General features: G+C 36.8%; 1 protein-coding gene and 1 long non-coding RNA gene across 2 annotated transcripts; both read left to right on the top strand.

Annotated features, from left to right (window-relative positions):
• The first annotated feature begins 1,637 nt into the window (after positions 1-1,637).
• Positions 1,638-26,208, top strand: LOC124400398. Its single transcript, XR_006928377.1, has 2 exons — positions 1,638-1,676; positions 25,943-26,208. It is a non-coding gene; the product is annotated as an uncharacterized LOC124400398 (long non-coding RNA).
• npy8br (neuropeptide Y receptor Y8b) lies at positions 9,286-23,634 on the top strand. Its single transcript, XM_046872205.1, has 2 exons — positions 9,286-9,401; positions 19,921-23,634. The coding sequence occupies exon 2, from the start codon at positions 20,064-20,066 to the stop codon at positions 21,183-21,185; it is 1,122 nt and encodes a 373-aa protein (XP_046728161.1). The 5' UTR covers positions 9,286-9,401; positions 19,921-20,063; the 3' UTR covers positions 21,186-23,634.

Below are 26,208 nucleotides of genomic sequence, written 5' to 3'. Positions count from 1 at the left end.
TCCTCTGAGTGTGTATTCAACTGCCTTGTGATGTCACATAATAAGGATTTAAATAAAGATCTAGTGTCTGGATTCAAACCTCTGAGGAAGCATATTTCACCCTCCTTTCTCCCTCACTAGTTATAAGCAGTCATTTGACATTGAGATCTTGCAAATAAATGGAAATATATGAACAAATTGGGAAATAAAACAAGAAAACAAATAATTTTGCCTTCCTTATTTTCGATTTATCTGCATTGCCTTGGTGCATTTCCTTTGACTGTAGTGGTCAACTAGTCCGTGTTTCCCAAATTCTTGTAACAAATTGAGGCAGTACTCTAGTGGATTTTATATCAAGGTTTTTAAGAAAGCAATCTAAATTAGAAAAAGAGGTCAAACTACAGGCCATATAACAAAAATCCATAATGAAACTGAAAGGTACAAAAATAAGGCTCATTAACACACATGACCAGAATGAGATTTCTCAAATAGACAAATGACAGAAGGTTTTAACAGACAAAATAATCAATGACTTTACTGAGAACTGGTACACACATTAGGAAACAGAGCATTGAGAGGACAGTTGTGGAGACAGGCTTTTAAACAACAAGATGTGCTGTGCTGAAAAAATGGGTGAGACTTCTACACGATCAGGCATAACATTATGACCACCTGCCTAATATTTCGTTGGTCCCCCTTTTGCTGCCAAAACATTCCTAAAAATTCGAGCAATAACAGCAATAACTTTTTCAGCAATTTGAGTTAGAGGAGCTCGTCTGTTGGATGATCCATGTCCATGACCCTATAACTGGTTCACCACTATTCCTTCCTTTGACCACTTTTGATAGATACTGACCACTGCAGACCAGGAACACCCTATAAGACCTGCAGTTTTAGACGTTCTCTGACCCATCACAATTTGACCCATGTCAAACTCACTTAAATCCTTACCCTAACATATACAAACTTTACGGACAAAATGTTCACTTGCTGCCTAATATATTCCACCTATTAACAGGTGCCATGATGAAGAGATATTCAGTGTTATTTGTTGGACTATTCATAATGTTATAATGTCATAAAGTTTTGCCTGATTGATGTACATAAACCTTAACTACGCTTATGTGAAAATAGACAAATGTATATTGGATTTAACGGTATAAAGAATATTTTAGCAACATGTATAATATTTTAAAATCTGTTCAGTCCAGTTTGACTTGCCATTTATAATTACACTGCTACACAGAATAATACTTTTGGAGCAGTACAAATAATCACAGTGAGGCAGCAAAAACAAAACAAAAAAATGTCAAATTTCAGCATGTGTGACGTCTCCAGCTTTGCGACCGGAAGACTTTGAGGGCAGCCAGCTTGCTCTTGTCAAGACATGTTTATTACTAGCAAGTCGTTTGGCGACCTGAATGCTGAGCTCTGCAAGGTCCCTGTGCTAACATTAGAATGGCGAACCAGACACAAATGGCAGGTTGATCATTTTATGAGCTGTAACTCCTCCCTGAGTAGCAGAACAACCTTTGGTTGGAAAATCACTGTTTTGTTCCATTCTGATTTGACTGAAATGATGTGCTTTCAGTGGGCTTCCTTCCTTCTGTGTTATAAATAGTGCATTGATGCTTAGTGCGCTTTGTGCTTGTGCTTGGGTGTGTGTGTGTGTGTGTGTGTGTGTGTGTGTGTGTGTGGTGTGTGGGAAGAAGGTGCCACAGTGCCAACTGTCAGCTCAAACTCTTCATTAGTGTTGTATTGATTTCTGCTGGTGAATAACAGTTTGGTGTTGGACCCAGACCCGTTCCTTTCCAAACCATCACTCTGCCGCACGCTTACTTCTTTTTCTTTGGTTCCTGGCCCAATGTAACCTTTTTATTCTCCAGGCAACAAGTCATGCTCGCCATTACTAGACTGATTGAACTAAAGCGAGATCAGTGCAAGAGTGAGTCACACAGAGAATCTACTCTATAATTTCCTGTGATTCAGTAATATCTTTTAGGCACTGGCCAAAATTCCTAAAAAATATAGGAGTTCTGAATGGTCTGTATGCAGTCAGGAAAGGCTGATTTGGTGTGATTCATTTGCAATTAGATGCAAGGTGTAATTATATTTTTCCCCCGTTTTTCCTAACAGCCAATGATTTATTTGGGGCCTTGTCACGTTAGTCTATCTCAAGTTCCTAAAATCCTTTAGAATGAGGCTGATCACAGGATTTATCACATGTCCCAATACTGCCCTTCTACACCTACACTTTATATACACCAATCAGGCATAACATTATGACTTAATGACTGGTGAAGTCAATAACACTAATTATCTGTTCATCATGGCACCTGTTACATCTGTGGGATGTATTTGGCAGCAAGAGAACATTTTGTCCTCAAAGTTGATGTGTTAGCGTAAGGATTTGACATGGGTCAAATTGTGATGGCTAGACAACTAGGTCAGAGCACGTCCAAAACTGCAGGATTTATGGGGTGTTCCCGGTCTGCAGGGGTCAGTATCTTTCAAAAGTGGTCCAAGGAAGGAACAGTGGTGAACCAGTTACAGGGTCATGGACATCCAACAGACGAGCTCCTGTAGCTCAATTTACTGAAGAAGTTAATGCTGTTAATGCTCGATGGGTCAGGACTGTGTTAGCAGCAAAAGGGAGATCACAGGTTCAAATCCCACCACCACCAAGCTGCCACTGCTGGGCCCTTGAGCAAAGCCCTAAAACCCTCCCCTGTTTAGTTGTAAGTAGCTCTGGATAAGGGCGTCTGCCAAATGCCGCAAATGTAAATGTAAATGTAAAAAGGGGGACCAACACAAAATTAGGCAGGTGGTCATAATGTTATACCTCATCGGTGGCCATAAAGTTATGCCTAATCGGTGTATACATCTCAGATCATCAGTATGATGTATTACCACTGTTGCATGACTAGTGAAATGACAAATCCATCAACGTTGGAGTGTATGCCATGGATTTGTTTGATTGACTCAGCATTAAAATGTTCCTCAACAGCCTCCCCTGCCTCCAGTACAGATTTATTTCACGAACTATTTAAACATTAGACTTACACATTATCTAAATGTGTACACTAACATTCTGGGTATTTATTGGAGCCATAAAGTTGTTTACTTCTGAATTTTGCACTAAAAGAGCACATTAGGTCCAAGTTGACATTTTTTTATGGGGCTGAATTGTTTTTGAATTATTGAAGTTTGGATTGAAATCAAGTGACCAGTCAAACACAGTAATAAATATAAGCCTTAATAATAAATACAACTTTTTTTTAGCAATTGTTTGTGATTTCCTCTGGTGCAGCAAAAAATAAAAAGACATGAACTCTATGGTTTTGCTTTACCGCTCAAGAAGTTTGCATGTCCTAGTACAATCTGTGAGTCGATCACATGACCCCTTTTTGACGTTTAAAAAACTCTAGTAAGAAGTGTTTCTAAAGCATATTTGTTACTGCATATATATATATATATATATATATATATATATATATATATATATATATATATATATATATATATATGCTGGTGAGAGAATCACTTTATAGGTGCTATATAACAAAAGTGATAGCAGGAAATAATTTCTTTCCTAGACATTACATTATCGCCGAATAGGTGTGGTGTAAAAGAAAAGCACTTTAGGATAAGCTGCTATAGAACGATAATGAACTTTAGGGTTAACTCCGCTTTATCATTAGGCCATATCACACCACCTTGTTCTTGATTATTTTCTTATAACACCACACCCAGAGCGTTTTATTTCTTACATATAAGCCATTCATAAAAACCTCTTAGCAGAATTTGTAGAAAAACGACTAGCTGACGGACCAAGAAATGGCCCACCTTAGAACATTTTGAGTCAGTGAAATTGAAATATACAGAGGGTGAGTCGTGTCACTCAGGTCATAATCTCTTGTTTGGCTGAGAATTGTCAGAAGCAATTTTAGATGGGTCCTTTTATGGATGTCTCCTGCCACATTTAGAGCAAGGGCAGAAACAGATCTCCTGTTGTGTAGACTGAGGTCAATATTACATGTTTCCCCCTGATCCATCTTCATAGTGAAATCTATTCCCGTTGAAATGTATCCTAGTTAAATTTCTTTTTGTTTGTTCCCTGTTCTATTTCGTACCTAGCTGTGTGACGTGGAAAAAAACAAAAAACAAAACATAGCTACATTTGAGCTTTTACATTAAATGCAATTAAGTACAGAGTGATAAAATAAGAATTCATCCCCCCCCAAAACATAATTTTTTGTCAAATGAACAAAGATCATCAAGGTGATTTTGAAAGTAGAAAATTAATTATATAGTTGCATCTGTCCCGACAGCACAATTGTTCTTAATCATTGACCAAAGGTGACATTTGGTTGACCCCCAATATCTTTGTCTTCCTATTGAAATGAAGAAAAAAAAAATCCCAGATAGCATGACAACAGTTGATCTGAGGATCATAGTGAGTCCTGAGGGACCTGTTTCCCAAGTTCCCATCATCATTTGGAACGAAGCCATTTCACAGCAGTGGGAACAGGGCAGTCAGTCACAAGGTCAATTTCAAATAAACCACTATAAAACACAATAAAAGCAGCTATTTATATCCTTTAATAATAAACTGCTGAAAAAATATCCTCCGGCCAATGACAGCATCTTTCCGAGCCGCCTAACGGAGGTAAACAAATTTTTCTGCTGCTGTATGTTTTAGCAAATTTGGTATATTATGAGTGGCATTTTTCGAAGAACACAGCAGTGTTGCTGCCTGCCTGTCAGTCATGCTGTTTATTAGTTCAGAAATCTCCCTCGCTTCCATTGCTTTCAGACGCTCGTATTCTTTGAAGGAATGGTTTTTAAAGGGGGTTTCAGAACCGCTAGCTATTAGAGCTATTGATGTTATTGTATGGGTTGAAAGGGTTGTTGTTAAGAGGGCTGGAAAAGAAGCTCAATAAATGAGAAAATGGGGTTCATTTTACTGAGTCTAGTTTTAAAACTCCTAATGGCTGGTCGCAATATTGACAGGAAGGGTTGTTTTGGGTTATTTGGTATAATTTTTACATTGATTAAACACTGGTGGCTTGAATTATTTACTAAAGGCATTCAAATAATAATCTTTAAAACATACTGTATTTCACATGCACTTTCTCAACAGTCCCTGCTGATACTTGGATATGCCTATAGAGCACATCTTAATAAATTAGCCCTAAAATAATATGAATCTCTTGAGTTGGCTTGAATGGAGCACTGCATGAAGTAACATGCTAGAAAGAAAGCAGCTGCTGACTTTAACTCATGACATTCGGTGTCTTTACAATTATACAGTTTATAAGTTTGTTTGTGCTGTTGTTTTTCGCTCCATGACAGTAAAATATCAAATTAAGTTTTATTTTTGTGTATTTTAAATCATTTCCCCTGTTTCTCATTCACAAAGATGGAGTTTTAAAATTTTTGATTTATTGGATACTCTAAACCTCAGACTAACAGTCACTAAAGCCACTAAAGCACCAGTTCCAGGATCACCAACACTGTCCTTAACCCTGTTATGTCAGATTTCTTCGACTTTTTCATTTATTACATAAATTGATAAAGGATGTGACAATTACATGTCCTAATGGAGAAAAGGAACAGTCCAGCATCAGTTGGCAATTTTGCTCAAACAAGTGAATCAATAGAGGGCAAAGCACATGGACAGGAAATGTCAATTACAGAGGGGCTTGTTTCAATTGAAAAATAGACTTTTCACTTAAATACACTGGTCAGCTCAATACATTAAGGTAATTCTTCAGGAAAACACAGCAGGTCTTTGTTTTGTAAGACTTAGCCATCAAATTAAGTGTTCTTTTAATAGTTTTTTTTGTACCTGCCTTAGAATGCTGTCTTGCGGGATGACATCGTTGTTGGTTCCTACAATGGGTTTTTCCCAGAGGAACAAACTGAAGAAGAGTTTTGGATTGAATATAAATCACTAACATGGCAGGAGGATTATAACTGCCAGCTCTGCACCTGAAAAGGTGCAAAGAGTTTTGTTTTTTTAATTATTCGGGTTAAACATAATCTCAGACTTCATGACACCCTTCAGTGCTAAAAGTTATACAAAGTTACATTACTCATTAAAACGATTTATCTCCTTAGTCTCGAAAAAAAGTGCTTCATTCCAATTGTAATTGAAGTATAAAAGCTGGGATTTGAAACTAGAGTATGTGTGAATTACATCCAGGAAGAAATTCCATGAATAAATTCCATAAAGTCCTTAGAGAAGCGATTGTGTTAAATGAAAATGTTCAGGTTATATGTTTTTTCCAATCTTATAATCACAGCTTATATTACATTTTTTAACACAGATGGTTTCGGAATGCTGGCTTCACTGTCACAGAAACCAGGATATTCATTGGTTATCTGTGGAATGACTAAATATTATACTTACAGTATAAGTGTTTTTGAAGATTAAAACCTCAAATCAACATGACCGATTTGTTAATACATTTCGCGATATAAAGCATCTGGTTTAAAGGTTGATCGCTCACAGGTGCTATGGCAACTTAAATAACCCACATCAATGTTGGTGATTATTATTTTTTTTTCAGCTTCAAAATATACTGCAAAAAAATGATAGATATCAGTTTTCTGCATGATATTGTGATTCAATTAAAATTTTATAGCCCATTTTGCTTCTAGGTAAATTGGACAAATTGCTGTAAGTTTTTATGTAATTTAATTACAATTTTATTTTTTTATTACATTTTCTATAAATAATAATAGATGTATTCAATAATTCAATACTGTATTTGTCCTCTAAACTTTGTACAAGACAATTCTACTTATAAACTTTTTCTAAACAGTAGACCATTGTTTAAAAGAGCTGCATAGCTTTAAGGCATTGCAGATATTCAGAAATTGTAACACAGTAAGAAAAGCAAGTGCTTAAAGAAACAGATAAACCCTGTTTCTAGTCTTTTTTTAATTCCAAAAGGATAGAAGTTTGACCTTGACCAAAAAGATTTCCTGTCTTAAATATCCATGCATGAGTTCCATAGTTAATGGTATTTGCAAAGTTACATGGAGAATTGGGTCCAATCTCAACCATGATTGATTTTAAGACAGGGATGAAGGACTCTGCCTCTCCTAAGGCCTGCTTGTTAGCTAAGACCTTTCACAAGACAACCTACTTTTTTTGATTTTGTGACTTGCAGGCTGATCAGACGGATCTCTGCGAGTCCTTTTTTAACGCAGCACATTAGCTGCGGAGTCTCTTGCATGGCTACCTCTAAAAAGTATTTAGGCATAAATGCATTGGGAACAATAGAGCCAACTTCCCAGGAGCCCTTTGTGAAAGAAGAACACACTTCTTACATCACATTGGGAAAGCACATAGTGACAGGCATCACCATATTTTTTTTTTTTATATGCTTTATTTATATTTGTTATACAGATTTTACTCCACCGTGCTCTTGAATTTGCAATTCTGATCAATCAGGTTTTTTTTTTTTTTCATGAACTCTGATAGTGCCAACTATAATTCTCATTAAATGTGTGTTTCCATTAATGTGGCCATTCTAATAGAATGTCTCAGCCCTTCAATACATATTTAAATATTAATAATAGATTTTAAGAAAAAAAAAGATCATATAATATTATCATTGATATGGTTAAATAAGTTAAAATGACCTTATTGAGTGTTAGGAAAAATTAATTAATTGTAAGTATAGCAGAAAGTAATGTGTTCACTTAATTAGTGCAACTAGAAATAGATGAGAAAAAAAAACCCAAAGTTTTTCTTTAACTGTAATTACTGACAAGTTGCTGTAGTTATACCGTAGGAAGCAGAAAAACCTTTGCTGTTATTTCTAAATAATCAACTTTATGGTGGAAATTCATCTACCAACCTAAGATTTAAATTATTTACAGAATGCCACAAATCGAACTATTTTCTCCTTTACTTATCTATTGCAATGTACCAGTAAAACACCTGGACAACAAGGACAACTAATATGACTTGATTTCCACATGACAAATTTTTCGGCTCTCCAGACTGGTCTGATCCATTCTGATGCCTTATTATGTCGCCGTTCTGGTTGGACATTTGGAGTTCTCATCACTTGGAAACTACTCTCTGATTCGGACTTGGTGAGATAGCTTCAGGACTGCAACTGCCACAAACACATTTGCATTGAAATCTCTGCCAGTGAACAACTGATTTCAACAAAACAGACTTTATGTTTAGACTATAACAAATGTCCTGCTTTGACTTTTTGACCACAGAGTACACATTTATAGAAAGGAATTATAATTTGGAAAAGCTACCACCCAGTTAAGGATGGGAATAGAATTATAGAATTATCTATAATTATATTATTATTTATTATCATCCTGATAAGAATGGTTCCCCCCAGTTCCTCTCTTGGTTTCTTCCTTATATTGTCTCAGTGAGTTTTTGGACCTAAAGAAGGGGCCAAAAGTGTATAAGAAAGTAGAAAGTCTTTCTATATCAAGTTTATATTTACAGCATTTGTCAGACACACTTTTCCACTAACATCCATCTTATTAAGGCCTTAGCTTGAGGGGGCATCAGTGGCAGCTTGGTGGTGCTGGGATTTGAACCCACAACCACAATCAGAAAGCCAACATGCAACTATAGTTTGCTATAATGTCCATTAACAGCTCATCTCATTGATTCCTAGTAATACACCAGTTCTAACAATCTTAATATGTGTTAGATGTGGACTGTTTGTGAGATACCTACTGAAAGGTTAGAACACCATGTCGAAATAATAAACATGGTATCATGGTATGTCCTCATTTTCTTCACGGCTATTAGCACTGAATTCCTCAGTAGAGGTTTATATTTTACAGCATCGGACAGAAACATTTCTAGCAACTTATATTTTTATTTATAAGACTGAGCTGATAAAGTTTAAGAACTTTGCAAAAGGGCCCATCAGAAGCAGATTAGTGGTGCTGGGATTTGAACCCACAAGCTTCTGATGAGAAGGCCAACATCTGAACAAGCTATATGTTGCTCTATGAGATAAAATTAGTGTCATTGTGACAACTACTGGATAATTCAATGCAACTTAAATTACATTTGAAACACAGGGAGCTTAGTATAAAGATCAGACTTTGGATTGGAAGGTCACAAGTTCAAATCCCAGGACCACCAAGTTGGGCCCCTTGATCCTCAACGATTAAAAGTTGCTCTGGGTAAGGGCATAAAGCCATGCATATAAATGGAACAAAACAGGAGGGATTTGTAAGGGCTTGAGAATCGACTCCCACATATGACTCTGCTGAAAGGAGTCCTTCAAACCGAAACGATTCGCTCTCGAATCTCTTGATAAAGCGCTTTCCGTGGCGAGCTCGCGCTACGGAGACACGCACCACCTAACTCAGGACACCGAGGACAGAGGACTGAGCACCTGTCCGAGACCTGAATGGTAAGAAGACTGGAATAAACCATTTTTACATAAATATACAGTATTTGGTCTACATACAATCTAGAATGATGACAGTTTTTATATGGATGAAACGTTGCATGGGAGCGCATACATTTCCGATAGATAAGAACATATTTTTATTTATTTTGAGGATCTGCAGGTTAGATGTTCATCACGACACACACACACACGCATGCACACACACAATGCTGATGTTGGTGGTTTTGTAATGTGCATGTGTTATGGAATTCGTGCAGCCTTCGGACAGATGGCAGGAATGGGATTTGGGCGCGTGCAAATGTTGCATTTCATTTTTGATGGCTACAAATATGAAGTTTTACATAACAAAAAAACAACAACAACAACAACAAAAAAAAGAAGCAAAAAAAACGGTAAACCCTGCAAATAAATAAAAATGTTATGCACTTAATTTACCCCAATTTTTCTTTCATAAAAACCCAGTTTTATAGCCCAAACACTATACATAATAATGCAAAATGTCTTTTTGTTTCTTTTGCATACAATATAGTTGGTTATTAATGTTTTATTTTGCATCACTTACCTTGGTAAGTTGGAAGTGCATCCCTGGAGAATGCATAAAACCCCTATTTTCCCCTGCAAATTTGTACAATTGCTAGCTTAAAAATGCATAAATGCACACACACACACACACACACACACACACACACACACACACACACACACACACACATATATGTCCACATAAATAAATAAATTGTTTCTCATTGCTTGATCCAGATGGTTTTCATTAAATTTATCACAGAATCCATTTTTCCTTTCACAAACGCAAAATATCAAAAAGAGTGAGAAGTTTGAGGGTGTCATAGATGCAGCAGCACAGGCTTTGATTCACACTTGATGCCTTCACACGTCTTTTTGGAAAAAAAAGTGAGTGTTTCACAGGAGCATCGTTTCACGCGGCGCCTCGGTCTTGCTAGAGACATCCGCACCAACACACGCATACAACAAGCAAATCGGGCCATGTGGCACCACATAACACTGAAAACCAAAATGGGATGTATGCTTCAGGAAGCAACCATCAGGCTTGACAAGAATACTAAGCAAAATTTACAGAGTCAATTAACCTTGTTGGTATTGATACAGTGGACATATGGCTTCATTACAGTTATTTACTTAATAAAAATCTCTCTGAGCTCTCTTTGCACGTTACGTACTGATAGATGTATTTGTCATTGCTTATCGCATTTTAACAGGTGTAGACATATGCCCTTTCCTCAGATCACAAAACGTCTTTTATCCTTTTGTCTGCATGATCAAATGCAGCGGCTTCTAAAACCTATTTATTTTTATTTTCTCATAAGGACGACATGGCCAGTCCTCACGAGGCTGGACGACGGGGCCATTGCTTAAATCGAAACCTACAAAGTGGGATTTTTAATAGATCAACCATGATATAGGGGTCTTTGTGGGGGTCTTTAGTCCTTTAGATACATTACAGTCTAAGCAATGTCCAAAATTAGAATATCTGAAAGTTGAACTGTGAGGTTAGGTTGTAGGAATTAGACTCATAACCCATTGTCTGCGACAGCGAATCTAACAAATCAATGGAAGAATGGAAACTCATCTCGACTAAATGATGAGATATTATACATTTGTCGTTAAATATGTCAATTCAAAGTCCGCATGCGGCTCGTATCAGTAACTAGAAGCTGTAAATTCTGCATGTTGTTTGGGACAAAGATATAGATTCAGCTGGAGTGAATGTAATTGGTGGTGATCACCTAAATGAAGCAATAAATCCCTCTTCTTTATTTGAAACACTGAGACATACAGTCCCTAGATAATGATGGCTCAGGAAGGTTTTACATCTGCAAAGCAAGGATTTAGTCTTATATTTATAGTTCAGAATGTAATTACATGGAGTGATGCATCTGTGATGACTTTCTATTGATATCATGATCCTACTGATTCTTCCAGCATACAGAGAAATGCAAAAAAAAAAGCATTGTCTTGCATGGGATTTATCTTAAATGCAGAGTGTGAGCATGGCTTGTTATCAAACAAATGAGGATATTTTATTACAATAATAATATAATAATAATCTTATGGAAAACATGTTATGACCATGGTCTTATTATTGCCTTGATTGAAACCAACAGGGGCTTTTTTGTTCCTGGAGACGGTTCTTTACAGCACCATGAGATTTTGTAGCTTCAGGTCAGACTTGGCTATTGTTCTTGTCTTCTATGGTCAATTTGAATGGCGAGTTTGGCAAAATTACAACTGATAACAACCCAAAGTTACATTCAGAAAACAGGAAACCTCACTTTAAAATAAAAGGTTTGAAAGGTTCCTGAAAGCGTGAAAAAAATGATCAGACACACTTTCGACTCTAGTTGAATTGAATGAATACAGTGCTGTTTGTGTTTTACAATTGATATTAACCTTAGCTCTCGCAAAAACAAACCCACAAACTATATGTTTGTACTAGAGCTGCAGCTATCGATTATTTTAGTAGTCTAGAGTTCTACCAATTATTCCATCGATCGATTGTGTAATTGGATACGAATTTCTTTTATTTGATTGAAAAGCAGTACGAAATATTCCAAAGAAAATAAAACAGGTCTATTAAAATGAACAAGTAATTTGTTTCCTTTTTTAGAAAAATTTCCATTTTTATTGCTAAAATTGCAACAGAAACAACATCTGTGAAAACTAAACCCTTTTAGTGCATTTTTATTCGCCATATTACATCAAAATGCAAATACAAATATATAAATAAAAATATGTGAATCATTTTCAAATTACTTAATTGATCCCAAACTTTGGAAACTTCCTGTCGTTTTCATTGGGCTGAATTTTTTCCTTGTCTTTCGCTGTTTCACTCCCATTCCTCCATTTTTCGTTTACTTGTTTAGAGCCTTCTAGAATTTAGCGGGTGGTGCGTCAGTGATAATGGTCTGTGGGGAAACACAGTGCTCCGGGTGTAGCTAAATGGACTAAACGAAGCATCGAGGCAAAAAATTTGCCTCATTTATTTTTTTGCATTTGAATTACTCGAGTTACCTGGGGAATAGTTTCAGCCCCAGTTTATACTGTGTTCTTTTTGATTGTAAGTATCTGAATGTCACATATCATGCGAGAAATTCTGGCCCAGAAAACTCACCTTTTGCATTCAGAAAGAATTATGGGAGACCTGCCTAATCTCCACGTTATTCCAGAGGCTTTCACAGCATACAACAAGATCGCCGACTTTGTCTTTATCTAATCAAACACAACACATTATCAGTAATGCGTCTCAATCTCTCAACTCTCAGTGGTGTTGTTCATTACCTCCTACTCTGTGGTTTGCATCAATGCTGACTCTTGTCTCTTTTCACTGATAGACACAATCAAAAGCAGCGAAGGCTTATAAGCTCATTAAACAATCCGAAGTAATTCAGCAAGTCTCTTACCCGTTGCTATAATTTTAACAGCTACTTTATATATGAAGTGCTTTTGTGCTTTATGACAGCTATAAAGACAAAAAAGAGGATTTTACCGCAGGGTGTTTTGCGACGTGATGCGTTTATTGGACGCGTGGAGCTTAACTGTTTTGCGATTTGCATTTCTGACTTAAAAGTGATAAAAAAGAACACAGATACTCACACCGACATTTGTCTTGTAAAAACTTTCCATTCAGAAAATCACCAAAGCAGCTGATAATGCTATTCTTTACTTTAATGTAACCTTAAACATAAATTCAGTAACCAAAATGAAACCTTTACATTTCAGATTTTTCAGGAAAAATATATAAAATATATGATTAGTTTGTTCACATTGGGGCCCCATCAAGATATAACATCATGCCCAAACACATATGCACAAACACACCTAAAACCTAGCCTCTTTTACCTTTCAGGTCATTTTATATAAAGTCTCTTTTTTAATAATAAAAATCTTTTCAGTACGTATTAAACATATAAGAGGTAAATATTATATATAGGAAAACAATCAGCAATAGGTTGATGTCATGCAGCCCAACACAAAGGAGTTGCACTTTTTTTTTTATTAATTAAAGAACGACACATCAATATTTTCTACCTATTTATAGTATGTTATGGAACATCCAAGGAGACAAGGTAGTTCCTGTTAACACTTACATTATAGCAGCTATAAAAAGTCATTACCTTATCCGAATCTCCCTTTCGAAAAATTAATAAGGAAACACAAAGCATGTCCTGTTATAAAGGATACACTGCAAATGCTAAATTATCTGCCCTGAGTATTTCTCATGGAGGAAAATGTAACAGCTTTAAGTAAAATTTTAGTAAGAGCTGAACTCATTTTACAGAAATCAATTGCAGTTGATTTTTTAAAATTTGTTTATGCACAGCATTCAGCCATACAAGCACTCATTGTAGGTGGAACTAATGTCAGAGCAACTGCGATAGAAAGTTAATCACCACCTTCTGTCTAGTGAGAATTGACTGCTTAATGGCAGCATTATTATGAATCATCATAAAAACATAACAGCCAATCAAATTTACAAAATGTAAATACATCAATTTGCTAAAGGGGTGGGGCCTGTAAGTTTGGCTACAATTCTAATTTTCAAATTCATACAGATCTGGATTTCTTGATCTAAAATACACAAAAGTACACATTCTGTTTTACTGGTAGAAATAATCGTCTGTTCATACTCCCCAAATCGACTAAGTCAGATGACAGATAATTGTTGCCACCTCAGTAAGCTTACCTGACAGGCCTCAGGGAAAAACCCATTGATTCTGGCTGTAGGTTAGTCATGTTACACTAATAAATAGAATGTTGTGGCTCTTTTCCCAGGTTTTCTATACATCTTTGGCTCCTTTATCCACCAGTATGAATTATTTTTAATGTCAAGGAGAAAGTTGTGGTAAAAAACAAGAAAATCGAGCAGCATTTCAGGATTATCGGATGATTTTCTTGAGTTTGATGGATTTAGAATGGATTCACACACAGCCAGTCTGCGTGTTAATCTTGTTACTGGCAGTCTGATAGATGTTACGCTTTTCTTTGGATATGCACCTGTGATGCTGTGAATTGGAGTCTCTGCAATGGATGAAGATGGATGAGAAATTTTGCTCATTTCAATCATTTCCTAATATTTCATTCCTCATATTAGAATGGTTATAATCATCACCATTAATGTTAGAGGCCTCAGGCAGCAGGTTAATGATCAGACGGTTAGAGTTCGGGCCTCAGCAATGCCAAACCGTCACTGTTGGGGGCTCTTGAGCAAGGCCTTTAACCCTATCTGTTCAAGGGGTGCTGTATCATGGCTGACCTTGTGTTCTGACCCGAAATTCCAAGCATTGCACTGTGCTGTAACATATATATTACAGATAATGGGTTCTTGTTCTACACATAAGTTAAGCTGAAAATATTCATATTTACAATTAAAGAGCAAACCTATTTGAGTATATTCTTAACGATGCCCTCATTTTGCACTTTAAGAACTGTTAAGCCAAGCAAGAAAATAATGTAGCATCATTGTAATGCATAAAACCATGCAGATACAGTTCAAGAGCTTCAGATAATGTTCACATACTTATGGATTAAAATCTCTGTGACTTTGACTGTGGCATGGCTATTGGTGGCCCAGTTTGTGTATTTGAAATGTGCTGATCTCCCGCGATTTGTCACACAGTGTCTAGAGCTGGAGGCACGAAAGGCAAAAGTAATTTTCTTGACGAGGGAAATGTCTTGTTGATGGGAGATATCGGTAAGCAGTCTTTACAACCGTGGCGAGCAGAAAAACATCTCAGAATGCACATCTCAGCATGAGGGAGATGGGCTACAACAAGAAGCCCATCATCAGATTGCATTATTTTCTTTTCAGCCAGAAACAAGAATCTGAGGTGTCAGGGGGCACAGACTCACCAAATCACCATTTTAAAGATTTGAAAAAGACCAGACTATGTTTCCTCTTTTTCCAGTCCTCAGAGATGAGTAGTTTTTGAAACCGAAGTCCATGCCACACTCGTAGAGATCACATTTGAACCTATTTCTGATGGTGACATTCTAATGAAGCCCATGATTCATGCATTGTCTTGTAGCCACATGATAAGTGCATGCATGCACAGGACTACAGGTGTTCACATTGAAGTGGATGACGAGTGTACATTTTAGCAGAGTTATCAACAGGGTGTTAATGCAATGAATTAGATTGATTGTTGCCCACAATCAGCTTGGGAAATTTTACATTATAACTGCCTTTAGCATTTTTCCATTCCTGAGGTAACTTACAATCACAAAACAATCGTACACACGTATACACACAAGCACATACATGCACACACATTTTGGTCTCAAAAAGGTTAAAAGGTGTCAGTTTAAATGCAAATTCCGATGTTTGTTATTTGGACACCAATTCTGTGAGGATTTAAAATGCAAAGCAATAAATCACAAGCTTTGGACACAGCGTCTCATTAAAGCAAGGTGTCTGGACGCTTCATGAGAATTTGAAGACCCTAGGGATCCAGTAAAAGAAAGGATTTGGGATAAATTAAGATTCCCCTCCAGCTCTAAACCGTTTGCTCGAAACCATTTGTCACATGTCAATGTTTTAACATAGCAAAGCAGAGCATGTTTTCTTTAATCCAGCTTGTTTTAGCTTAGGTTTTTTTAAACGAATTTGATTACCTGCAAACTTTGGCAAGAAAGAACAAGGTCTTTACATTTAGAAGAGGGATGGAGAGAGAGAGAGATTAGAAAGAAGGAGAGAAAGAGTAGATTAAAGGGAGCAGAGTGCCAGCTGAATGAACTGGCCCTCCACACCAATTATAAGGAGTGACACGTTTAAACGTATCGATCCTCTGAGGCAGATTTCACAGCTGTCGCACCCTCACAAAGTATTTCAAAAGAAAAACTTGAGATCTATAATATGTCTATGTGCAATTCCAAAACTCATAGAAGCCATCTTTAGCGGTTACACAGTACTTTCAGCATGATTCATGGCTTTTTTTTTCCATTGTTGTTCTTAAAAAGTCTTAAAACAACTGATGCTGATACACATTTTCAGATTTCATTTAATGCTCAAATTAAAGGATATTTTTCTAAAATAAATGCAGCAGTGTCAAGTGATTTCACTTCGACAAACCAGGAACTTTAATGACGGCTCATGCTTTCATCACCAAGCGCATGTTCGATATTGAGTTTTTGCTGGGTATATTGGACAGCTTTACCCCCATCCCTCTCTCCATTTCTCTGCAGCATTCAGGACAAGAGAATGCTTCAGCATTTTTCAAGAAAAACTGTCTCGAAGTATGCACATTATTTGACATTTATTAATATACTTTTTTTCACAAGATCTTTTTAGATATATAATGTGCAATCATTCTGATAATAAATAAATCTATATGACCTGGTTCCAAACCTAAGTTCTCTTATTGCTTCTGGGTTTGAAAATAATATATAAGGCATGCATAGCAACCAAACTACAATCAGTCAAACCAACAGGCCTTTGTAGATAATGTCCTCTGCATCATAGGTGCATAAGGAAATGTCACTATTTGCATCTGTATCTGGAGAACATGCAATGTACAGAGATTACACATTCTCCCTGTCTTTCAGGGGTTTTCCGGTTTCTTCGCTCAGTCCGGAGACATGCATTGTAGGCTTGTTCTGCATTATCCATAGTGTGTTAATGGGTGTGTGAGTGTGTAATTGTGCCCTGTGATAGGTTGGCACACTTTCCAGGTGTCTCCTGCCCTGAGCTTCCTAGGTTAGATTAATAGTTTCCGCTGTGTACGATATGCAGGACAGAAAACACCCGTATCGTGTATTCAATCTTTTTTCAGCTTTAGGCCAATATAAATTAATTCAAAATAAAAGCAATTATTCAAATTATGCACCAAAAAACATTTAAATAAAAACACCTTAATGTCAGTAAGTTTGGTAAATTTGTGCCAGTTCCTCACACTAAGCTACATCACGCCAGATTTGTAAAGGTTGTTAATACTATGCAAACGGTTACATTCTTTATTTATTTGTTTATTTGTTTTTCATTAATTAATTTATTTATTGAAATTTACTGTATTGTCCATGATTTTTTGCATTGTCAGTTACAGTTTGTGAGACCTCTTGTCATCCCTTGATAATTAGAGCACCATGATTCTGGAGAATGGTTATTTTAAATTTATTGCATTTAGCAGATGTCCTTATCCAGATCAACTTGCAATTGTAAGTGCTGGTATCTGACCTCATGACTTTCCAATCAAAAACCAAACAACAGAAGTTCAAGGTCTTAACCACTCAGCTACCACTTTCCTTGTTGTATTTGTGAATGATGAAGCAAAATATCATTCCTTTTTTTTTGCCTTTTGGATTGTGTTTCACATGAAATTAGTCATTTCTATTTCTCAACATAGACACAAACTCAAATCCAAATAATTAAAACCATTGCAGCTCTTATCAGGCACTTAGATGTCCATGAAAACAAGTTCTCTATTTGAGCAACATATCTGATTGCTCTCTCAAGCCTCAGTTGTAGGATGTTGTATCGTATAGTGGGTGTTTTTTTTTTTTTATATATATATAAATGTGAACAAACACAGACCTGTAGGTTTATTATGGCTAATTTGCAGCATGACAACCGCTAATTATTGTTCTTTCCCTTTTATTTCATCAAGTGTCTGGCATAAAACCGTGACTAAAAAAAGGTTAGTATCAACAAGAAACTCTGTGGACGAAAAGAAAGATATCAAGGCACTACTGTTTCTTGTTATGTGCAAACAGAAAAAGAGGCAAGTCTCATTTTCGAACAATGCTGCATTAATCGGATTCTCTTCACAGCTAAACACCATGAAGGAGATATCAGAAGATGTAATTGAAGTTATAATAAAACCTTCAACCACAATGTCCTTCACTGTAAATGGAATCTTCTGAAATTGTCAAATGAAGAACAGTGAGTTCATTGTTCTGGATTTTTTTCAGCTTTACACAAAATTTACACCATTTGTGGAAATGTATGTAAGGAGTATGTAGGCAGCTCATTGAACCAAAACATAGCTACAGGGCTAGAGACATTAGTTTAATAGTGTTTTGTACAGAATTTCTTAGGTTTTGATGAAAAACAAAAACAGGGATGAAGAATTGATTTCACTGGTGCATTTCAGTATCAAAATTAAAACAAATGTGCCTCATATGTTTAAAGACTTTGGCACTAGTCCAAAGTTTTAACATTAAACACCACTATAAATGGTAAACTAAACTTTTATTGATGGTTTTATTGAATCTTTTAAAAGTTAAAAATGAAATTATATTAGTTGCAACTTTTATCTAGCAAGACCTAATTGTAGTTGAATGCTAAGCTTAAAGTCTTGTGTGACTAGTAGGCTGTAACAAACTGTACAAGCTAAAATATATTTGTGTAGATTTAATAGCTGTTTTTTTTTCATTCTGCAATGGTTGACAGAGGAGATTTGATTTGGTCGCAGATATACTTACAAGGCCATTTTAAAGACTTTTTCAAGAAAAGCTAGACATTGTGAGGAAAGGTCAGGCAAAATAGTTCTAAACAGTTGTTAAGCTTTTTCATGAACCATTTATACTTTTGCATTTCTTTACTGTAGAAATCTCCAGGTTAATACTGGTTAATATTGGTTAATATTCATGCTTTTGCTAGAGATTATGTAGGCAGGCAGCGCAGCTGTGGCTGCAGTGCAAGGAGACTTGTTGAATTGTGTTCATTGATATTCTTGTTTTAGTAATGGCATTCATTGTCGTTGTAGGAGATACCTGTCTGTAGGTGTGAAATGAATGACCCACCACTGCTAGAAAGAAGGAGCCAGGGAAGTACAAAAAGAGAGATAGGAATATATAAGCTATTTAAGCTATGTGCAATGTCTTTGGAAAATAAAGTATGTTCATATCCCGGTAGTCTATCAGCAACCAATTTTGAGTTGATCTCCTTCTATTAACCCTCTACATACACTTTTTTTTGTCCTAAATTTATGTTCAAAATAAAGTTAGCCTAAGTCTTGATTTCAACAGTGATATTTGATGGCCATCTGATGCAAAGCAGTGAATGATGATTACTGTCTCTCTTGTCAAGTGTCTTGGAGACAGACTGCAATAAAAAGATATTGTCATACCCAGAGAAGGCATTATTCTGCCACCCTAGTTTATGATGTTGAGGACATTACAAAGCAAAACATTTTGGAACATTGAGTTGGAAAATAACGTGCAGCAACTTATGGCAGATAAAATAAATAGAGAAAACGAGATAAAGGCAATGGGGAAAAAAAAGACATTACAATACGATGAAAAACAGCCAGACGTTGTTACTGAGATCCTCATTCTTGTGCAAGCTTAATTTAGCAGGGGAGTAAAATAGATGGTACTTTTGGATCATTCTGTCGTATTTCAAGTTTCCTGCTCTGGTTAATAACCTCTACACCTCTTGTCCTTGTCTAACTTTTTCTGTTAGCGAGATCTCACGCTCAAATCGTGTCATAGATAATTCTTCTTCTCATTTCCCCTAACAGCCTTTTTTTTTTTTTTTTTATTCCAGATCGCACCAGTGTTCCTTCAAGGCCTTCGAAATGCGACGTCTTGGGAAGTAAAATTGAATTAGATCACGAAAAAACAAGCCCTGCATATACCGTTAGGTATCTAAATTGGATCAGTGCTTGTGGTGTGAATGAACAGTTGGTGATGGAAGGTTACCATCTTAACAATAGCACGCATACTTGGGAGGCTTTGGACGAATTCTGCTCGCTCTCACTGGGTGGCACCACCTTCCTGATTATGGCCTACAGCACCATGCTAGCTGTGGGCCTGGTGGGAAACTCCTGCCTTGTCCTGGTTATCCTGCGCCAAAAGGAGATGCACAATGTGACCAACATCTTCATTGCCAACCTTTCGTCATCTGACATTCTCATGTGCCTCATATGCTTACCCAGCACCATCACCTACACGTTGATGGACAGGTGGATTCTAGGAGTGGCTCTTTGTAAATTGACTTCGTTTGTCCAGTGTCTGTCCATCACTGTCTCCATCTACACATTGGTGCTGATTACTTTAGAGAGGCATCAGCTCATCATTCACCCTACTGGCTGGAAGCCAGTGCTTGGACACTCATACCTGGCTGTGACTGTCACCTGGATTATGGGCTGCTTCATCTCACTGCCGTTCATTTCCTTCACTTTTGTTGATGACTTGACCTCCCACAACCTCACTCTTCCAACGAATCCCTCCGATTCTCATCTGGTCTGCACAGAAAGCTGGCCTTCAGAGGCGAACCGGCTAGCATACACAACATCACTGCTGGTGTTTCAATACATCCTGCCTCTTGCGCTCATCAGCGTCTGCTACTTGCGAATTTTTCTGCGCCTCAGTCAACGCAGAGACATTATTGAGAGGACGCGGGACGCGCGTCAACGGAATGCTAAACATTCAAAGCGGATCAACGCCATGCTCGCCTCCATCGTGGCCCTGTTCGCACTCTGCTGGTTGCCTCTTAACGTCTTCAACACTATTTTCGACTGGAACCATGAAGCCGTCATCTGGTGCCACAACGCCGTCTTTTCCATGTGTCACCTCACAGCCATGGCTTCCACGTGCGTTAACCCCATCATCTACGGCTTCCTTAACAACAACTTCCAGAAGGAGCTGAAGTCGCTGCTGTATCAGTGCCGGTGCACGGGGGTGCCGCGGAACTATGAAAGCTTTCCTCTGTCCACAGTCAGCACCGATGTGACGAAAGGATCTGTTCTCAGCAACGGCTCCGACAGCATTGCCGTCTTACCACAACAGCAAGAGAAAGAGTGTTTGTAAATAAGCACCTCATGCATATTCATTAGACTTAGTTACAGTTGTTGGCATAAGCGTGTGTCTACATTGTGCTCAGTTATCATTTAAATAAACATGACTGGTTTGTGTATCACTAAGAATCTTATCCTGCAAATTGGATTGCATAGCTAAGCTCAGACATTATCATCATCACCATCCTACCGTTGAGTGTAATTTAAAGATTAGTAGCAAACCAGCATTGTTTTTGACCAAACCTCATGTTCAAAGAATGTATCCTTATAATTTGAGGGCACTGTATATTTACCTGTGTTACTTTCTGAACTAGATGACAAAACTCTTAAATTGTGGTATTAAAAAAGTAGATCTAGGCTTTGAACGGTTACATTTTGCAACCGCTAGTTGCAATATAGAGCACCATATGCTAATGTAGGTTGTATATTACATGTTCCTCAGAAATAAACACTATATGTATGATCTTTAAGACATATTTACAAAAAAAGGATGGAGGAAAGGCACCTTCACAGTCATGAGGTGAGTCAATGCGACTGATGGAAATGTGTTTTCTGAAGACAGGATAGGAACATTATAAAGGAAGGACAACACAGTCAAGACACGGACCGAAGAGGATGTGTTAATATCGGAAAGAAAATCTGCGGACTGAAGTTTGAACGAGTTCTCATAACCGATGCTATGTTGGTTGCACATGGGTTTTAACATCATAACGCAGTTCTCTGCATAGGTCAGATAAACAAAGCAGCTGTTGAAAATATTTCAGAGAGGCCTTTAAGTAAAGAATGGATGAAAAATACAGTATTTCAGTCAAACATGTTGAAACAAAAGTCACATTTCAAATCTACCTTCATTTCTTTTAAGGCTGTTTCACTTCTTTTACTTTGCACAGTGTATGATTCCCTAATCTCACACACAAATCAGTAGATCAGTAGATGTCTTCAAGGTGACAAGGTCAAACGTGCAGCTGAACTGCGCGAAGTTAGCGAAGCATGCCGCTAACTGTAATTAGAATTTGTAAAAACATTGTAATTAATATAGACTGATTGTTGATACTGTAATAACATTCAGTACCTAAAAATAATAAAAGAAACATGCTTGTTCCTGCAGTGATATCAAGAGCTGAGATAATATGTGAAAAGCCTTATTTATTGATTGATTTTAGTGTCCCATATTGTAAGGTGACTAAAATCTGATGTTTGTTTGCGTTGTGGTCACATTAGCTTGAATATTGACACTGTGGGTTGTGGTAATGGAGCAGGAGTACTCAAGTAGTCTGGGAGACAGGAGAGATAGCTGGATAGCTAGTGACCATCAACATGTTTTAGTACAGATTCATTTTTCTAATAATGGCAACATGCAGTGGGCCTCAATTATCAATCTACTAGCAACTTCGTATGTAACTTAAAAATCCTCCACAGATTTACTTACATTTCCATAACACTGATTATCTTGGAACTTGTATGTGTATGCTGATAAACATGAATCAGAAATCAGCCATGGTGTTCTCGGTACAGATGATATAGATATAGCCATTGCTCCAAACTCAGGTAAAGCCTGGAGAGCTACAAGAAAAATGACACAATGGTGATTAATTGGTGAAAAAAAACACCTCCCAGCATACACGAAATCACAACCAACTCACCTCCTCACTTTCAATATTAGTCCCTATTTATTTGGTCCTAAACAATAAAATAAATAAAAGGTACCTCGTTTTATTTTAGGCTCTTGATTTGTTTTGAAATGCTTTCCTTTAAGACATTAATATGAAAATAGAATACATTTGTGCAAGGCTTTGAAACTTGACAGAAAGATAAATTTTTATGTAAAAGTGCATCAATTCGTCAGTTCTACAGTATGATTCAAAGCTCACTTCTATCTTATACATATGTAAACTAATATTTAACTGGATTTGCATGAAAAACAAATCAATCGGTTCATTTCCTGTTTGATAAATGAGGCCCCATCGTTTCTTGTTGCTTTCATTGGATTCATGACCAAAAAATGACCCCAAAAAAATTTCAGCTTATTTAACAAAAATATTACTTTTTTCCTGTTCGGGCAAATGATGACTCATATAAAGCAAATGATTTCACTATATGGACAAAAGTTTGTGGGCAACTGAGCATGGAAGTTGTATGTGTTTTTTGAACATCCCATTCCACATATTTTCTCTATTTGCTGTTATAATAAACTCCACACTTCAGGGAACTGAATCAGCCACAAAAGTGTTAGTAAAGTCAAGTACTGATACTGATGTAGGGTGAGGAGGCCTGCGGTGCAGTCAGTGTGACAATTCATCACAAATTTGTTCAATACATTCGATGTGTGATGGGTGAGGCTCTACAGCAGGCCACTCAAAATCTTCTGCTCCAACCCATGCAAGGCATATCTCCATGGAGCGGGATTGTCATGCTGAAACAGGTTTTTATATAGGAATTTATATCCTATAAAATTGTGTGCCTCCACCTTTGTGCCAAAGGATTTGGGAAGAACCACATATGGCAAGAAAGGTCAGGTGCTTCAATATTTTTGTCCATAAATTGTAATTTTTTAGACAAATCTGACGTAGATTTTAATAAAGAAATCTAAAGAAATTGAAAAAATGTTCAGTTGGAGTGGCATGCCCCTTCACTCTTGGCATCTCACAGCTTCAGCATTTGATCCTGAACTTGATTCGGAGGTTCCACCTCCCAAAACATGGCAGTAGGTGGAGTGATGACTCGAAATGAAAGTTAACTGTGAATGTGAGTGTATGCATAGTGCACTGCGATGTGAATGTTGTTCCATACAGATTGATTCTTGCCTCATTCATTAAGTTCTGGGACAGACCAGATTTCAAAGTGAGGGCATAATAAACCAGTGTAGCCAGCAGGTATGTTTACATGTGCTCCTTGTTTGTGGATCCAGTTGAATTCAGATTTGAATGCAGATTTCGAATGTATTGTTTCTACGTACAATGAAATATGAATACACCTCTGCACTGTGCATGAAGTAGTTTTAAATCCCATGGAGGAAATGTTCAGCATTTACATGGGGATTTTCTCCTATTTTCTGCGTTATCTTGCAGTCGCACAATAATTTCTTCAGATACCTGCTGTGAATTTGTGCAGCACCTGGATATGACAATGTTGAAATGTACAATCTGTTATATATTCGCTACACATCACAAAAACCAGGCAGCTTTTTGAAATGTTTTATATTCTTTTAAAGCTGTGATGTATGAAATGTAATGATGGGACGTGGCTATAATCAGAGCTTTCTTCACATTGTACTTTCTCAAGAGGTCACAATCTTCAGTCACGCATCTTTACGTGATACGAATTTTGAGGTCAGAGTTCATTACTGGGTCGCACGAAGTGCGAAACTCTTCTAGTTTTCACTGGATACATGCGTTGAATAGGAGTCAATAGAACAAAAAGTGTAGTGTGATTGTAGCTTTAGTTCAGATCTACAGTTCACCACCCTTTTCATTCACATCAAGCTTTGTTTGATCGACGAAGAGTTTTCAATCCGAATTACTACTGGATTATTTGGTTACATGTAAATGTACCTAGTGTACAACAAGCAGTAATATAACACAGTGTGCAGTCGAGTGAAAAGGGAAATGTGTGCCGTAATTATAAAAAAAAAAAAAATGCAGATTCATTAGAGCATTTTAGATTATTGCATTATTAATGACGGTCAATTAAATGTCCATTTAAAAAAAAAAACACTGATATCAGTAATTGCCTTCTGGTTACTCTGCTGTATGTAAAGTATATCTTATATGTATTTCACTGTAATTGCCTTTATAATGCTTAAACCTAAATGTTATAGAAATATTAGGGAACATTATGGGAATGCATTATGCTCTATATAGGCTTCTTAATCCTAGTCCTGTGTACACCTGTTCTTATGATTAATTCACTAATCAAACCTGCATTTTTACATGTTTATCCATACTAATTTTGTGTGTCTTTGTGTGTGTATATTTGTATTTCAATTTAAAATCTGCCCACTGCCTTAATGAGATGTTTTTTAAGAAGTGTGCGAACCTTCATTTCCCCCACTGTCATTGTCACTATCATGTGTTGAGTTATAAAGCTTATTTTTATGCACGAACCACTCGCAAGCCACATTCCCTCATAGACTATAAATCAATTAAATAAAATACAGCCCTGGTTTCTGCACACCAACTTAGACATTAGTCATCCCAGGACCCACCATGACCCTGATAACGTGGTTGCTGAAGAAGAATGAAATCGATTTACGAATGCTGAAGTATAGCTAATTCAACCCGAATTGTAACATACAGTAGTTGTGTTATATTGACAGTAATATAATGTACGTGATAGTAAATTTATTGTAAATATATTAGCCTTGAAGCACTTTCTGTTTTGGCTGAGATGACTATGGTTTTATAGCACGATTCTCAATGACATTTCTATGATATACGTTATGCTTTGCGGTGATGCTAAAGGTGTATAGTGGTGTTACATTAAAAAAAATAATAAATTAATTACAATTTTTAAAATAGTTTCAATATATACTGGAGAATTTTCACAGTTTAGTAGATCCAGCTTCTTCTAGTCAGTTTTTAATTATTAAACAATAATAGCAAAGATTTCTATCAAATTACATCATGCGGTACAATACCATGAAAATGTATCATGATATTGGCATCATAATCGGCGTATTGCTTTGCCCTTATGTAAAGCTTGGTACTGCCATTTTCTATACAGTGTTTATATAATTTAACGAACATGCACAGTCAGAAAGACAACATACAGTATGTGTGTGTGTGTGTGTGTGTGGGCATGAGCGTATGAAAGGTAGCAATTTTATTTCTATTTCATTGTGGAGCCTTTAAATATTTCTGTGCATTAATCATGCATGTGCCTGTTTATCATAGACAAATATTTTTATTTGGTCTGGCTCAGTCTTTTTTGTGTACATACATACGTGTGGAAAGTGTGTGTGTTTGTGTGTGTGTGTGTGTGTGTGTGTGTGTGTGTGTGTGTGTGTGTGTGTGTGTGTGTGTGTGTGTGTGTTTATA

The sequence above is a fragment of the Silurus meridionalis genome, chromosome 17 (genome assembly GCF_014805685.1).
Source record: "Silurus meridionalis isolate SWU-2019-XX chromosome 17, ASM1480568v1, whole genome shotgun sequence".
Taxonomy (NCBI): domain Eukaryota; kingdom Metazoa; phylum Chordata; class Actinopteri; order Siluriformes; family Siluridae; genus Silurus; species Silurus meridionalis.
Note: the sequence above shows the minus strand (reverse complement) of the source record. Positions and strands in the feature narration are given on the sequence as shown.